Here is a 16,107-nt window from a genome sequence, read left to right as displayed (position 1 = left end):
AACAAAATATTTTACTCTGCACATGTCTAGTTATTACACCTTTTCCGCTCTCTCCCCATACCCTTATGGAAGGACCACATTAAATCATTCCAAAGTAAACTACTGCGATTCACCTGGGGAAAGGCATAGTATAGGATACCACAAAAAGCTCTATACCTTCACAGAAGGAAGAGGGGTCTTGGCTTGCCCCACCTCCACAAGTACTACCAGGCAGCCAGACTAGCTCACCTGTCAGTAGTTTATTCAAGATTCGAAAAGCCAGACTGGGTACATATAGAAAAACAGGCCATTCCTAGTTTCACACAAGACTTCCTATTTTGGAGTCCCCTGAAAGACAGAGCCCCGATTTTACCCCCAACCCTGTCCCACTCCTTTTCCCAATGGGATACGCTACGCTCATTGACTGCCTAGTATCCTCATACAGACCCTTAACTCATCTCTTCAACAACCCGAACTTTCCTCCCAGGAAAAATGTCTTAGCATTCAAATGGTGGTTGGAGAAGGGACTTTACCAAATTGGTCAATTCTTTACAGCAGCAGGCCCCTTCACCCTTAACCATTGGATCTACCCAACTTGAATGATTCAGGTTTGGCCAAATAGCACACTTTCTACATCCTCTCTGGAAGGAAAAACCTCTCTCACCAAAGTTTTCGGACTATGGGTTGTGGTGTGGTCCAGCTGTGGACCAGAGGGGGGATCTCAGTGATCTACTTGTCACTTGTCTCTACAGCCTCTAAGGAAGCCTGGAAGTCTGACTTCCAATTCCAGTGGGACCTGAAGAACTGGCAGACTGCCTAATTCAAGTCTTTTAAAGGTATCCTCAACACTACACTGGTGGAAGCCAGCCTGAAAATTGTTTTTCGGTGTACTCTGCAGCGGACGCTCTATGTTTTACAGGTTGCTGACATATAGCCACAATGGCCCACATATGGTGGGAATGCCATAGAATATGTTCCTTTTGGAAGCACATTTTTAACCTTATTGACAGACTGGTTGGAAGTCAGATCCCCAGACCCCCAATGCCTTCTTAAAAGCACAGATCCCAACGCTTTCCAAACCCTACCGGAGATTAATTCATTTTATATTGTTAGGTGCAAAGCTCACAGTGACTAAGGCCTGGAAACAACCAAAAAGTCTCATCCCCTGCGGCTAAAAAGAAAACATCCTGGATAATGTCGCAAGAAAAGCTGCCTAGTATATTGCTAGCTAACTAACAACTTCGAATCAGTATGGGAACCATGGGCTCAACAGGTGGGAGTTCTCCTGGGATCTCCTCCTGGGCCGGTATAATATACTCTCAGCGTTTCAGGTGATGCTGCTCATCTATGCTCTCCTTTCTTTCTCCTTTCTGCTCGTCCTGAGCATCTATTCTTTCCACTCTTCTTCTCTCTACTCAAGCTTTAATAGTTTAGAGGTCTATTGTTTAAGATCACAGGTGGAGTCTGAGTATTCATTAATTTTATTATGTTCTGACATTCAAGATCCGGTAAAGGCCTCTTCCCAGTCAATGGGGTTTCGAATAATTAGAGGGTCTGGGATCCCCCCTCAAGCACAGTTAGATCCCACGTGGGGTGTTGGGGGGGCGGAACCCGCCTCCAGCTTTAATTCGTTTTTCTAAATATATACCGACAGTTAATCATCTCCAAAGATCCGGAACTGACCACGGGCCTCTGTTCTTGTTTCTATCTGTCATAGCTATAAATAGTTTAAATTCCTCTGCACATGTACTACTGTTTACTTATGTATGGCTTATGCTTTATGTATAACTTATACATTTTGAAATAAAACATTTTTGACATAAAAAAGATACATCACAAAGTTACAAATAATTTACTTAAAAGTAGTATATAGCAGAAATTGTAATGATATTTTTTTAACAATAATCTCATGGTGCCAAATGATACATTTTTATAAGTTCTAGCTCTTGCAGCACAGGTAATCCATTACTACATTCTCAAGTCTTTATGGTTTAACACTGAATTTGTTATGCCTAAGTCAGCATTCTCTATGACATTAGCAAGCAGGTCACTATATCTCAGGTGTTTCTCATTAACTAAGCTTTGCACATTATAGCATACTTGGTATTGGGATTGATTATGCCTGCAAACAGTAGAACTCAACATAGAACAAAAAATATATAGTATGCAGTTATACTGTGTGTGTGTGTGTGTGTGTGTGTGTGTGTATATAAATATATATATATATATATATATATATACACACAGGTGTGTGTGTGAGCTTGATGAAGGGCAAGGATGAATAAAAAAGGGTCCATGCACACTGGCTTAACCACTTTCAGACCGGACCAATTTTCTGGTCAAAGACCAGACCACTTTTTGCGATTCGGCACTGCGTCGCTTTAACTGACAATTGCGCGGTCGTGCGACGTGGCTCCCAAACAAAATTGACGTCCTTTTTTTCCCACAAATAGAGCTTTCTTTTGGTGGTATTTGATCACCCCTGCGGTTTTTATTTTTTGCGCTATAAACAAAAATAGAGTGACAATTTTGAAAAAAACGCATTATTTTTTACTTTTTGTTATAATAAATATCCCCCAAAAATATATAAAAAAACATTTTTTTCCCTCAATTTAGGCCAATACGTATTCTTCTACATATTTTTGGTAAAAAAAATCGCAATAAGCGATTATTGATTGGTTTGCGCAAAAGTTATAGCGTTTACAAAATAGGGATAGTTTTATAGCATTTTTATTAATAATTTTTTATTATTTTTTTTTTTACTAGTAATGGCGGCGATCTGCGATTTTTATTGTGACTGCGACATTGTCGGGGACCCATCGGACATTTTTGACACATTTTTGGGACCATTGTCATTTATACAGTAATCACTGCTATATAAATGCAGTGATTCCTGTGTAAATGACACTGGCAGTGAAAGGGTTAACCAGTGGGTGGCAGTGTAGGGGTTAAGTGTTCCTAGGGGTGTGTTACTAACTGTGGGGGGGTTGGGCTTTCATTTAGTGTACACTGATCTCTGCTCCAATCACATGGAGCAGAGATCAGCGTCACTAGTTGCTAGGCAGAATGGAAAAATGTTGTTTATACAGCATTTCCTCCATTCGGCCGCTCCGTGAGACGATCGCGGGGATGCCCGCGGCGATCGAGTCCGCGGGTCCCGCGACCGGACTCACGGGGGTCCCGACCAGCGCTGGAGCGCGCCGCCGGCGGCGCGCTCCCGATGGCAGGGCGGCATCGAATATTGGACGTACATGTACGCCAATATGCCTGCCCGTGCCATTCTGTCGACGTACATCGTCGTGCGCTGGTCGGGAAGTGGTTAAAGATCGCTGTTTCTACAGGAGTTTTGTGTTTTGCTTGTAGAAGCAGTTCAATGTTATTCTATGTGTCCATACACATTATGACAACTAGCTGCATATTATAAGCTCAACATTTAGCGCAGGAAAAAAAAAACTTTCTGGTTCTAATTTGGGCTTTCTGGCAGAAGAAATGCAAAACTCTCCTAAACTTACCTAAACTATGTACAAAAAATGCTCCGTATGAGTGTTTTTTTCTGGCAAGGGAACAGCCTTTTTTATGCCTGTGTCCATGGAGCCTAAAACTGTCATCATGTACTTTCTGAACCATTTCTGAAATAAAGGTTTAATAAGCATTCAAGACTTATTTATATATAGTTTATATAAAAAGTGTGAAAAAATGCTGTAAATTAAGAATGCTTTTAGAAATGGAAGTGTTAATAGTTTTATTTATCAATTAACTAAAGGAAAGTAAATGAAAAGAAGAGAAATCCAAATCAAATCAATATTTGGTATGACCACCCTTTGCCTTCAAGCAACATGGATGTGGAATTCCCTTCCACAGGTGATGGTCTCAGCAGGGAGCATCGATAGTTTAAAAAAACTATTAGATAAGCACCTGAACGACCACAACATACAAGGATATACAATGTAATACTGAGATTTAATCACACACATAAGTTGGACTTGATGGCCCTGTGTATCAATTCTTCTAGGTACACTTGCTCACAGTTTTTGAAGGAACTCAGCAGGTAGATTGTTCCAAACACCTCGGAGAACTAACCACACATCTTCTGTGGATGTAGGCTGTCTCAAATCCTCCTGTCTCTTCATGTAATCCCAGGCAGACCTGGCAATATTGAGATCAATGCTCTGAAGGGGGCAGATCATCACCTCCAGGACTCCTTGTTTTTCTTTACACTGAAGATAGTTCCTAATGACATTGGCTGTATGTCTGGGTTTGTTGCCCTGTTGCTGAGTACATTTGTGGCCAATCACATGCCTCCCTGATGGTATGGCTGTATGAATTTCTCATAATTGAGGACACCATTGATCCCGACCAAATCTCCAACTCCATTTGCAGAACTTCCACCCCAAACTTGTAAGGAACCTCCACCATGTTTTACTTTTGCCTACAGATACTCATTGTTGTACCATTCTCCAGCCCTTTGACATACAAACTGCCTCCTGCTACAACCAAATATTTTCAAATTTTAAATCATCTGTCCAGAGCACCTGCTGCCATTTTTCTACACCCCGGTTCCTATGCTTTCATGTATAGCTGAGTCTCTTAGCCTTGTATCCACGTTAGAGGTATGGCTTTTTCTTTCAATTCTTCCTTGAAGACCACTTCTGGCCAAACTTCTCAGGACAGAAGAAGGGTTTTGTTCTTGCCCAACTGATGCGTGTGATGGCAAAGTTTTTGCTTGCCCTCAGCACTGGAAACAACAAAAGAGGTGTACCAGTGCATTACAAACATAACAATTTTATTTTGAAACATAAAAAATATTTTACTGACAAATGCATGACAGCCATAGACATATAAAAGGGAGCAGGCGAGTCCACCTCCAGATCCACAGTACTCAGCCAGGAAGCCCTTATAGGGTCCAAAAGCTTGTATGTTCTGAGGGTTGGGACTTCTTCTTCAGAGCCAGAGAAAGTATGAGTGATTTCACACTGATTTTTATACCTCAAAAAGCCAATAGCTCAGCTGTACAATGCCCTCCTACCTGCAATGATGTCTTGGAAAAATGTATTTCGAACCCACATACAGTATGAAATTGATGCTCACTAGCACCTGCTTGATAGAATTGAATAAGTATACACTTGACTCTAATTCTACAAAATCTCTGCTTTGTATACAAAGTGTACAAATGTAAGAATTGATCAAAGCTTGAAGCCAAAGGGTAGTCACACCAAATATTATTCTGATTTAGATTTTTCTTCTGTTTGCTCATAAACTCTCTAAAAACAAACAGATACAAAAGATGTTTTCTTGAAAACATTCTTGCATATAGATAGTATTTTTTTTTAAATCTTGAATTTAAAGAGGAGGTATTACAGTGATATAATTGAACACTACTAGGTAACTACACACGTGGGCGACATCTCTGTACATCTGCCCATGAAACTGTACAGGACTGAAATGTATGGTTGGGGTGTTAATTACAGTCTATACAGGCCTGAAGGGTAGAGTAGAAGAGATTATGGAATGGAGTTAATATAAGAGAGGGTGCGCTTATAAGACTTTAGATGTTGGGGTAATATGGAGACTATACATGGATGTTAGAAAGGTGGGGTAAGTTGCTAGAGAGAGCAGGAACTTATTACTGGGACCCAAGGTCACCAGCTACCATATCTAGGACATAACATAGCACTGTCCTTGTTTTATACATGTTAATCTACTATTTTCTCTTGAAGAATTCGGATTAACTGCTACTTTAGCTAACATGTTTTGGTTTAATATCACATAAAAGGAACACTTTACATATTTTGCTGTTATCTGATCGCGCATATCCTTTGTTCTTGTGTAACGACATACTGAGATGATTTCCTTCGGAACAAAAGGTATATTAATATGTGATATGTTTTTTTACAGCATGATGGGTGTCCTTTGATGTCATGCAACAGATTTCACAGTGAAACAAATTGCAGGCACTGTAATGAAAAAAAAAAAAAAACTATGTTTTCAATGACAGATGTCAAGTCTATCCCTTTCATCTTCTAACCTCTTTCCTCATCACACAGCTTCTTCCTCAACATACCTCAATACCATAGGCAGTGTACGTGTTATCAATGTTATTTTAAATACACTTTCTTGTATCAGAGGCTTGTGTTACTGCAAAAAAAAATTAGATTATCCAAGTATCGAACAAAAATTGTCACAAAACAGCAAATAGATTGCATAGTGAACTTCATCGGCCAGTCGTAACATAATAAGCAGACCTATACAGTGGTGTGAAAAAGTGTTTGCCCCCTTCCTCATTTCCTGTTCCTTTGCATGTTTGTCACACTTAAGTGTTTCGGAACATCAAACCAATTTAAACAATAGTCAAGGACAACACAAGTAAACACAAACTGCAATTTGTAAATGAAGGTGTTTATTATTAAAGGTGAAAAAAAATCCAAACCATCATGGCCCTGCGTGAAAAAGTGATTGCCCCCCTTGTTAAAACATACTATAACTGTGGTTGTCCACACCTGAGTTCAATTTCTCTAGCCACACCCAGGCCTGATTATTGCCACACCTGTTCACAATCAAGGCATCACTTAAATAGGAGCTGCTTGACACAGTAAGGTCCACCAGAAGATCCTTAAAAGCTACACATCATGCCGAGACCCAAAGAAATTCAGGAACAATTGAGAAAGAAAGTAATTGAGATCTATCAGTCTGGAAAGGGTTATAAAGCCATTTCCAAAGCTTTGGGAATCCAGTGAACCACAGTGAGAGCCATTATCCACAAATGGCAAAGACATGGAACAGTGGTGAACCTTCCGAGGAGTGGCCGGCCGCCTAAAATTACCCCAAGAGCGCAGCGACGACTCATCCAAGAGGTCACAAAAGACCCCACAACAACGTCCAAGGAACTGCAGGCCTCACTTGCCTCAGTTAAGGTCAGCGTTCATGCCTCCACCATCAGGAAAAGACTGGGCAAAAATGGCCTGCATGGCAGAGTTCCAAGGAGAAAACCACTGCTGAGCAAAAAGAACATCAAAGCTCGTCTCAATTTCTCCACAACACATCTTGATGATCCCCAAGACTTTTGGGACAACATTCTGTGGACCGATGAGACAAAAGTGGAACTCTTTGGAAGGTGTGTGTCCAAGTATATCTGGCGTAGAAGGAACACTGCATTTCATAAAAAGAACATTATACCAACAGTAAAATATGGTGGTGGTAGTGTGATGGTCTGGGGCTGTTTTGCTGCTTCAGGACCTTGAAGACTTGCCGTGATAAAAGGAACTATGAATTCTGCTGTCTACCAAGAGATCCTGAAGGAGAATATCCGACCATCTGTTCGTGTACTCAAGCTGAAACGAACTTGGGTTCTGCAGCAGGACAATGATCCTAAACACACCAGCAAGTCCACCACCGAATGGCTGAAGAAAAACAAAATGAAGACTTTGGAGTGGCCTAGCCAAAGTCCCGACCTGAATCCTATTGAGATGTTGTGGTATGACCTTAAAAAGGCCGTTTATGCTCGAAAACCCTCTAATGTAACTGAATTAGGACAATTCTGCAAAGATGAGTGGGCCAAAATTCCTCCAGGACGCTGTAAAAGCCTCATTGCACGTTATCGCAAACGCTTGGTTGCAGTTGTTGCTGCTAAGGGTGGCCCAACCAGTTATTAGGTTTAGGGGGCAATCACTTTTTCACACAGGGCCATGATGGTTTGGATTTTTTTTCACCTTTAATAATAAACACCTTCATTTACAAATTGCATTTTGTGTTTACTTGTGTTGTCCTTGACTATTGTTTAAATTGGTTTGATGTTCCGAAACACTTAAGTGTGACAAACATGCAAAGGAACAGGAAATGAGGAAGGGGGCAAACACTTTTTCACACCACTGTATATGTGTATTGGGAAGCCTGCCTTTACACGCATATGAAGGTTAATGGCATCCCAGTCTTAGTCAGTAGGGTTCAATATTGAGTTGGCCCCCCTGTGCCACTATAACAGCTTCAACTCTTTTGGGAAGGCTGTCCACAAGGTTTGTGTGTCTATGGGAATGTTTGACCATTCTTCCAAAAGCGCATATGGATGAGCAGGCCTGGCTTGCAGACTCTACTCTAATTCACCCCAAAGGTGTTCTTTGGGTTGAGGTCAGGACTCTGTGCAGACCAGTTAAGTTCTTCCACCCATGTCATGTTGGAACAGGAAGGGGCCATCCCCAAACTGTTCCCACAAAGTTGGGAGCATGAAATTGTACAAAATGTCTTATTATGATGCCTGACGCCTTAATAGTTCCCTTCACTGGTGCTAAGAGACCAAGCCCAACCCCTGAAAAACAACCCAACACCATAATCCCCTCTCTACTAAATGATTTGGACCAGTGCACAAAGCAAGGACATGGATGAGCAAGTTTGGGGTGGAGAAACTTGACTGGTCTGCACAGAGTCCTGAACTCTACCCAACAGAACACCTTTGGGATGAATTAGAGTGGAGACTGCGAGCCAGGCCTTCTCACCAACATCAGTGCCTAACCTCACAAATGCCCTTCTGGAAGAATGGTCAAACATTCCCATAGACACACTCCTAAACCTTTTGAAAAGCCTTCCCAGAAAAGTTGAAACTGTTATAGCTGCAAAGGGTGGGCCAACTCAATATTGATATGGACTAAGACTGGGATGCTATTGAAGCTCATGTGCGTATAAAGGCAGGTGCCCCAATACGTTTGACAATATAGTGTGTATATGTATGTATGTGTGTGTATATATATATATTATAAAGGACTAGCGTCAAATGTAGAGCTGTAAGGACACCGCCACTTACTGGTTCTTCTTTTTAAGGGCTTTGTTTGCCCATTTTTATTAAAGGCAAGTTCAAACAAATAAAGGTTTGCCTTGCAGGGGTTTTCAGCATTCCTTTTTCCATCAACAAAATGACATTCAGCCTAGTTGGCTCTCACTTGCAGCACTGCTGCTCTGGTCTTACACTCCAGGCCCTTGTCTGTCTTGTACAGACTGTTTCACCAACCACCTTGGTGCATATAGCTAGCAACTTCTTGCTGCACTGGCTCCCCTGTGGAGCCCTCCTGACTCCTGGTACTCAGACTTCCTATCTGCCGGGGTGGAGCCCAGAACCATGCTCAGGTTACTACTAAAATCGATATGCTGGCTGTCTTAAAAATCATGACCCAGGACTAGGGATTTCATCTCACCCAGATCTCTCAAAAATCTCCAAGCTCCAGGTCCCAAAGTGGACTTTGCAAAACACTGAGGAAACTGAAAGGCCAATTTCCTCTTCATGTTACAAGCTCCTTGGAGCCCCTCAACCCATCTGGTTGAGAATTAGGGGTCAACCTCCTTCTAGACCCTGGCAGGGCAAGGCTCTGCCACACTATATATAAAAATATATTTAGCAGTCAAGCTGTACTCCCTGTGATGTTAGCAAAAAGAAACATCCTGCAATTTTCCTGAGATAGAACAATGAAGGTTCAACAATAACTAACAGTTGATCTCTAAATGTTGAACTGCCACCAAAAACTACCCCAAGGCATAACATATTATAGATTTAGAATAGGGCATTATATCCCTATCAACAGTCCAGAAAAACGTACAGTTTTTTTTAAAACATTTTTGGTCATTTTCCAATAGATAGATTGCATTCTTTAAGTTCTGTTTGGTAGCCATGAATAGATGATGTTGAATCTTATAGACCTGATATAAAGGATAAGTACAGTTGCGCAACTTCTGTTTGGCTATGGTAAGCATGTAAGTGGCATGCAGTAGTGGTGGGGATGATAAATCTTATGGGAATCTATAGGAAAGTGGTATAAACTAAAAATGTTTTTTTTTTTTTAGCATTTTCCTTGTGGCCAGCCAGACAGGAAGGGTTGTAACAAAATGAGAGCTATGCTCCCCAGAATGTTCTGTAGTGGTCTCTGAAAGATGCATTTAAAGTAGAAGTAAACCCATTGATTTAACAGTTAAAAAAAAAAAAACTGTTACATTCCCAGAATATGCCAGGAATGTAACTATCACATTGGTTGTGCTCACAACCAAACTGTCAAACCATCCAATGCCTAGTGTCATCTCATGTACAGCACCATGGCAACTGAAGATTAAACAGAGGCCAAGATGGCAGTTTCCTATGCTGAAAATGATGGGGGGTTACTTTCACTTTAAGACAAATAAATATATTGCTTATACTAACTTTTAAGTGTGAGAATGATTCAAGCACTACCTGTGAAATTATTTTTAATATACAGTGTGAGATGTAGTATGACTACTGCAGAACTCCTTGACACATGGCTATGGGCAGAGGAAGCGACAAAATGTTGTGCAAGAAATTATTAAATCACCTAGCCATGCCTTTGAATATAAGCAGATTTCATAAACCTCTTACACCCATCAATTTAAAGTGTGTTTGTTACCCTAAAAAAATGGATCCTGTTGCATGAATAACAACACAATGCTTGTGCTGTATAATTTGGTCCCTTCTATCACCTGAAATGCCTGTCTGATCCTACCTTACTATGCCCTCTCCTCTGTAAACTGACCACTGTTTATCATGTTTGCTGACCCCTGACACAGTTGTCAGTTTACGTGCCTCCATCATCTGAAGCTCTCCTCTCTGCTCTCCTGTGTCCTCCTCCCCTCTCCTCCCCCCTCCTCTACCTGCCTGTCGGCTCCATCCAATCCTCGACCCCCCCCCCCACACCTGCTGCTATCATAGCTATAGTATAAGCATGCCATCCCCTCTTTTAACCACTTGAGGCTGGGCCATAGCTGAATGATGGCTACAGTGCGGACCTCAATTTCCGGGAGGCCGTCATAGGATGTCCTCCCCTGTGCACGCTCCCTGTGCGCGCCCTGCAGGCTGCATGCCAAGCGCGCTATGATCACGAGTCACTGAGACTTGGGTGATCACCAATCCGAGTAAGGGGCTGGTCCGGGCCCCTTACCATGTGATCAGCTATCAGCTAATGACAACTGATCATATGATATAAACAAAAGCTCGGTAATCGTTTTTTTTTTCTTCTCACTCTGACAGCTTGAGGAGAAAAAAAAGCAGATCACTGGCTTATGTTAAAAGGACATCGATCCCGAAGAGGAAGGATCACAGGCACCTAATCTGTGGCAATCAGTACCCTCTGCCAGTGCCACCTGTTATTACCACCTACCAGTGCCCACCAGTGCCACCTATCAATGCTCACCAGTGGTGCCAATCAGTGCCACCTATCAGTATAAGCAGTCAGTGCCCATTATTGCCACTCATCAGTGCCCATCACTCCCAGCCATCAATGCCCGTCACTGCCACCTAACGGTGCCTATCACTGTCACCTCATCAGCGTACGTCAATGAAGGAGAAAAATTACCTGTTTGCAAAATTTTATGACAAAATATTTAAAAAAACATTCATTTTTTTAAATTCGGTCTTTTTCAATTTTTTTAACAAAAAATAAAAATCGCAGAGGTGATCAAATACCACCAAAAAAAAGCTCTATTTGTGGGGAAAAATGATAAAAATTTGGGTACAGTGTTGTATGACCACGCAATTGTCATTCAAAGTGCATCAGCGCTGAAAGCTGAAAATTGGTCTGGACAGGAAGGGGGTTTAAGTGTCCAATAAGCAAGTAGTTAAATATCATTATGTGTGCCTGTTCTGTATAAAAACAATGTCTAATTCTACCTATATCAGAGTGTCTCCCTGCACTCACATGACTCCTTGCCTCTCTCTCCTCCCTGGCTGATGTCAATGGGATTTTTCAGCCCCTCCCACTATAGCTGTCAGCCGGGCAGAGGAGAGAGTGGAGGAGTTATGTGAGCGCCCTGATATAAGGTATAATTGCCATCTTTTTTATACAACATAGGCACAGGGACACATAGTGTTATTTACTAGAGGGGATTACCAACCATTTTAAGACAAAAGACAGTTACATTCAAGTCATGCCATGAATGATAACTGTCACATTTGCTTGTGCTGTCAACTACTGCTTTTGCTGTTAATATTGTCAAACTATCAAATAGCTGGTGTGATATCTATTCACGCGCAGCACCTTGGCAGTTGCAGATAGTGATAACTATGTTTTTATTTGAACATAAGTAAAAAAAATGAGTTTTCAAAGAAAACTTCTTGTTTCTCATGGGGAACAATCAAAATAATATATTCTTTTTCAAAACTAAACTGTAAAAATGACAATTGGCAGCTGAGCAGTTGCTACTGACAAAAATAAATCTTTCTCTTTCTCTGAACATGTGTTTCATTGTCTTTTGCTGGTGCAGATACCACCGATAAGATCATAAAGTGAACTCTGCAGTTACAGGAATGTACAGTGAATGTGAAAATTTGTTTCAGTTTAAGACCCCTTTCACACTGAGGCGCTTTACAGGCACTATAGCGCTGGCAAAGCGCCTGTAAAGCGCCTCTCATGTCACTGCAATATGAAAGCCCCCAAAAAAGTCCTGCAAGCAGCATCTTTGAGGTGCTTTGGGGCATTGCTCCTAAAGCGCCACTGCCCATTGAAATCAATAGGCAGCACCACCGAAGCACCAGCAAAGCACTGCTGCTGCAGCGCTTTGCCAATGCTTTTAACCCTTTTTTGGCAGTTAGCGGGGGTTAAAAGTGCCCTGCTGGCGGTCAAAAAGCGTTGCTCCGACGTCTTAGTGTACTGCATTTTAGAAGGAAGATTTTAAAGCAGCAACTAAAAATCACTAGCCATTTGATATTTTGACAGTTCGGTTAAAGTACAAGCAAATGTGTTAGTCAGCATTCATTGCATACCTTGAATATACAGTAATTGTTTTGGGAAACCATTAAATTGGTGGGTTTAGATCCATTTAAAACTCACCTTTAAGGAAGTTAAAGCAGAACCTTACCCATACCATTTTGATAAAAATAAATGTTTTTTGACAAAAGAACTAATAATCCACATTAATAAAATGTCATCAAAATTAGTGTGTGCTGTAAATTGCTTCCACAATTGCTCCTGTTTCTTCTTGCTGGAGGCCGCCATTTTGTTGAACCCAGGTTAGTCACTTCCTTATGGGAAATTCTCCCCTTCTCCTTGGTCTCAAAAGCTATATTTCACTTTCTATAATTAAAAATATGTGCATTTCCAGCCTTAATTGTGTGTCTTTTCTTAACTAGTAGGGAAGGTTGACAGAAGCTGAAGTTCATAGGCTGTGGATGGAGGAGACAGGATAGGGAATTAGGGAGATAATATAAGACACTATCCTTGTAGGTTTAACTCTTTTGTGTCTCCCTGGCAGCAGAGTTTGTCCTATTACCTCTACTACTTTTATTTTCTTGTTTCCTAATGTGTTTGCTCCATGTCGTTCCTATTGCTTTCTTCCCCCTTCAGCAACAGTAAATCTTAAAGCTGTCAGCTGACCGTTTAATGTTTTACACAGCTATACCGAAAAGAAGGCAGCCTGAAGTGATTTATCAGGACTTACTGTAAAGTTCTACTTTAAGGAAAAGTTTTGTTTCACTTGTTCCTGGGAAATAATTCATAATGTATGCATGTAACTTCTTGGTTGTGCTGTTACGTACATTCAGCCATAGGTTCTGTGAGCCTGTCATTGATTTGTACTGGCTGTGGCTGTGTGCAAATACCTGTGATTCTCAGGTGCAGAAATATGTTTCTTCTTAGCAGTGTATGGACCTCAGAGCACATGTGTACAAGGCTTCATTCTGGTGACAGACAAACTGCATATTCACATGTTGAGATTAAAATAAGTCCTAAACATAGTATCTTCAAAATATACTACAATCTTTATCACTGCATTACTGGAGGACACTGTTTTCTCATTTAAAGTGCTGTGTGTGTTTCTAAAATGCAGCACTGCTTAAGAAAACAAATCAGACTAATTTTAAAGTGGTTGTAAATGCTCAAGGTTTTTTACCTTCAGGCTGGGTTCACACCATTGCGAATTGGATGTGGCATCCTCTCATCCAATTCACAATATCAGGAGATTTTTACTCTCTACGGAGCCGGTTCAGATATCTCTGCAGTGGGTTCGGAGCGTTTTTGAACAAAAACACGGTGCGTCTTTTGGTCCGTTTCAAGTCCGAATTCAGCTCAAAATTTGGTGCTGAAATCAGACCTAAACCGGTGAACCAGGATGCACTGGACCCCTGCTGTGAGCCGCATGGGGCTCATATGTGAACCAAGCCTTAAGGTAAAAACAATTCTGTGTGCAGCAGCCCCCCCCCCCATACTTATCCCCCATTGTGACCCAGCAATGTACATGAGAGTCTCAGCTCTCTGGAGATTCTCTCTCCTTATTGGCTGAGACAACAGCGGGAGCTGTTAATCACATCCATTGAGCCAATAAGAAGAGAGGAGGGATGGGCCTAACTATGGCTCTGTGTGTGTGAATGGACACACAGAGCAGCAGCTCAGGAGCGAACCTTCTGGGTTGCCCCCATTGCAAGCTGTTTGCTCTGGGGGCATTTGACAGGAGGGGGTCCAGGTGCATCAGTGGGGGACCTGAGAAAAGGTGCATTGGGGGGCTGATCTGTGCAAAACCACTGCACAAGCAAGTAAGTATAACATGTTTCTAATAAAAAAAAAAAATATATATATATATATATATATATATATATATATATATATATATATATATATATATATACACTATCACTTTCATTTGTTTTTAAAATGTAAAATTTGTGTTATCAGTATCATGACTTTAAATATAATTATTTTTCAATGAATATAGTTTCACTTATTTATTTCATTTTGTATCTAGTAATGAGATGGATGCTTGGAAAGACATTAAGTGACTCCAATGTGTTTAATGTGTAGGAACCTTTCAACGTGCTGTAGTCCCAGCCAAAGGAGTAGGATGCTTCAAAGAAATGCCTTTCGGAGAACTCCCCCTCTTCCCAGAGGTCGCCTCAATGGGATTACAGGACCAGCATATCAACAGCTGGAGGAGCCTGGGCTTATAGATCAGGACACAGTACCTTGCCAAGGGTAGGTGATGAAAACCACTAGAGCATGAAAATGCAATATCAATCTCAAGATTAAAAAAGGAGAAACGTATCTACTTTAACCTGAGCTTCTACTTTCCGATGATCCCAGAGCATGAAAAATTTAAATCAGAGAAATATTTTAAATATAGGCAGCTGGAGGAAATAGTGCTTTAATTTTGATATGGTGCTAGCATAGTGTAATAGCAGAACTATTGAATTTTAACTGTTTGAAATGTGTTCCTTTTTGTGTTAGCAGTTTGTAAATGTTAAGAATAAGATATATCATATGATGATATCATAATGTACACTTTTAGCTAAGATAAAATGTTACCTGCAAATTGATTTAACAGTTCATATACTCTTTTTTTATATATGGTATCGCTGTATATGCACCAATCCTAGCAGACATGCAGAGATTTGGAGCTACATAATACAGGAATGAAGTGGGATCAGTTCTAGGCAGAAAGGGGTGGATTTACTAAAGGCAAATAGACTGCTAACTTTTCAATAGACATGCATTTTGCGAGGGAATTTTTCCCAGTGCTTAGTGAATGAGGTCATCCAATTATGTACAAGGAAAATACTGTATTTTTTTCTTGCATGTGATTGGGTATTCTTAGCAAAGTTAAATTTCATCATGTTCATTAAGCTCTTGGGAGCAGCCTATTTGCTTTTAGTAATACTGCCCCAATGTTCATTGGGAACTTTGTCTAGTTGTGTACATATCATAAACATGTGGTGAGTAAAAAAAATATGATCATGTCCCTTTTATGATAGACATTTTGTTTTTGAAATTCCAGAGATCTACACATGTATATTTTCGAAAGACGATACTTTTCTTATATGTACAATTTCTGCTCAGTAATCTAAGATTTACTATCCATTTCATTGCCAAATAAGGCTAGAGTTTCTGTTACTAAAATGTCACATCTCTCATAGTGTGTGTATTCTATAGCTAGGCCAAGGAACAAATAACAAGATGTTGCTGGTAGACTATTAATGCTGTTATATGACATTTTTTTTTATTTTAATTTTTGCAAAACAACAGTTTAAAAATAAAAGACAGACATGTTTTTATAAAGCATTTTCTACCCTAAAAAAAAAAAAAAAAAAAAAGCATTAATAACAGAATAGTGTTTGTGCTGTGTTATTTGTCCCCCTGTATCACCTTGAATACCTGGCTG

General features: G+C 40.6%; 1 protein-coding gene across 2 annotated transcripts in view; it reads left to right on the top strand.

The window, feature by feature from the left end:
• NRG3 (neuregulin 3) overlaps positions 1–16,107 on the top strand; it is a 1,280,962-nt gene that overhangs the window by 1,204,708 nt on the left and 60,147 nt on the right. For both annotated transcript variants that reach the window (XM_077454902.1, XM_077454901.1), the window contains exon 8: positions 14,754–14,924. In XM_077454902.1, coding sequence (XP_077311028.1) covers positions 14,754–14,924 — 171 coding nt within the window. The remainder of the gene's footprint in view (positions 1–14,753; positions 14,925–16,107) is intronic.

Source organism: Lithobates pipiens, unplaced genomic scaffold, assembly GCF_037356315.1.
Source record: "Lithobates pipiens isolate NorthernLeopardFrog02 unplaced genomic scaffold, aLitPip1_a1.2 Scaffold_25, whole genome shotgun sequence".
Taxonomy (NCBI): Eukaryota; Metazoa; Chordata; class Amphibia; order Anura; family Ranidae; genus Lithobates; species Lithobates pipiens.
The sequence above is the reverse complement of the archived record's forward strand: the minus strand, read 5'-3'. Positions and strand labels throughout refer to the sequence as shown.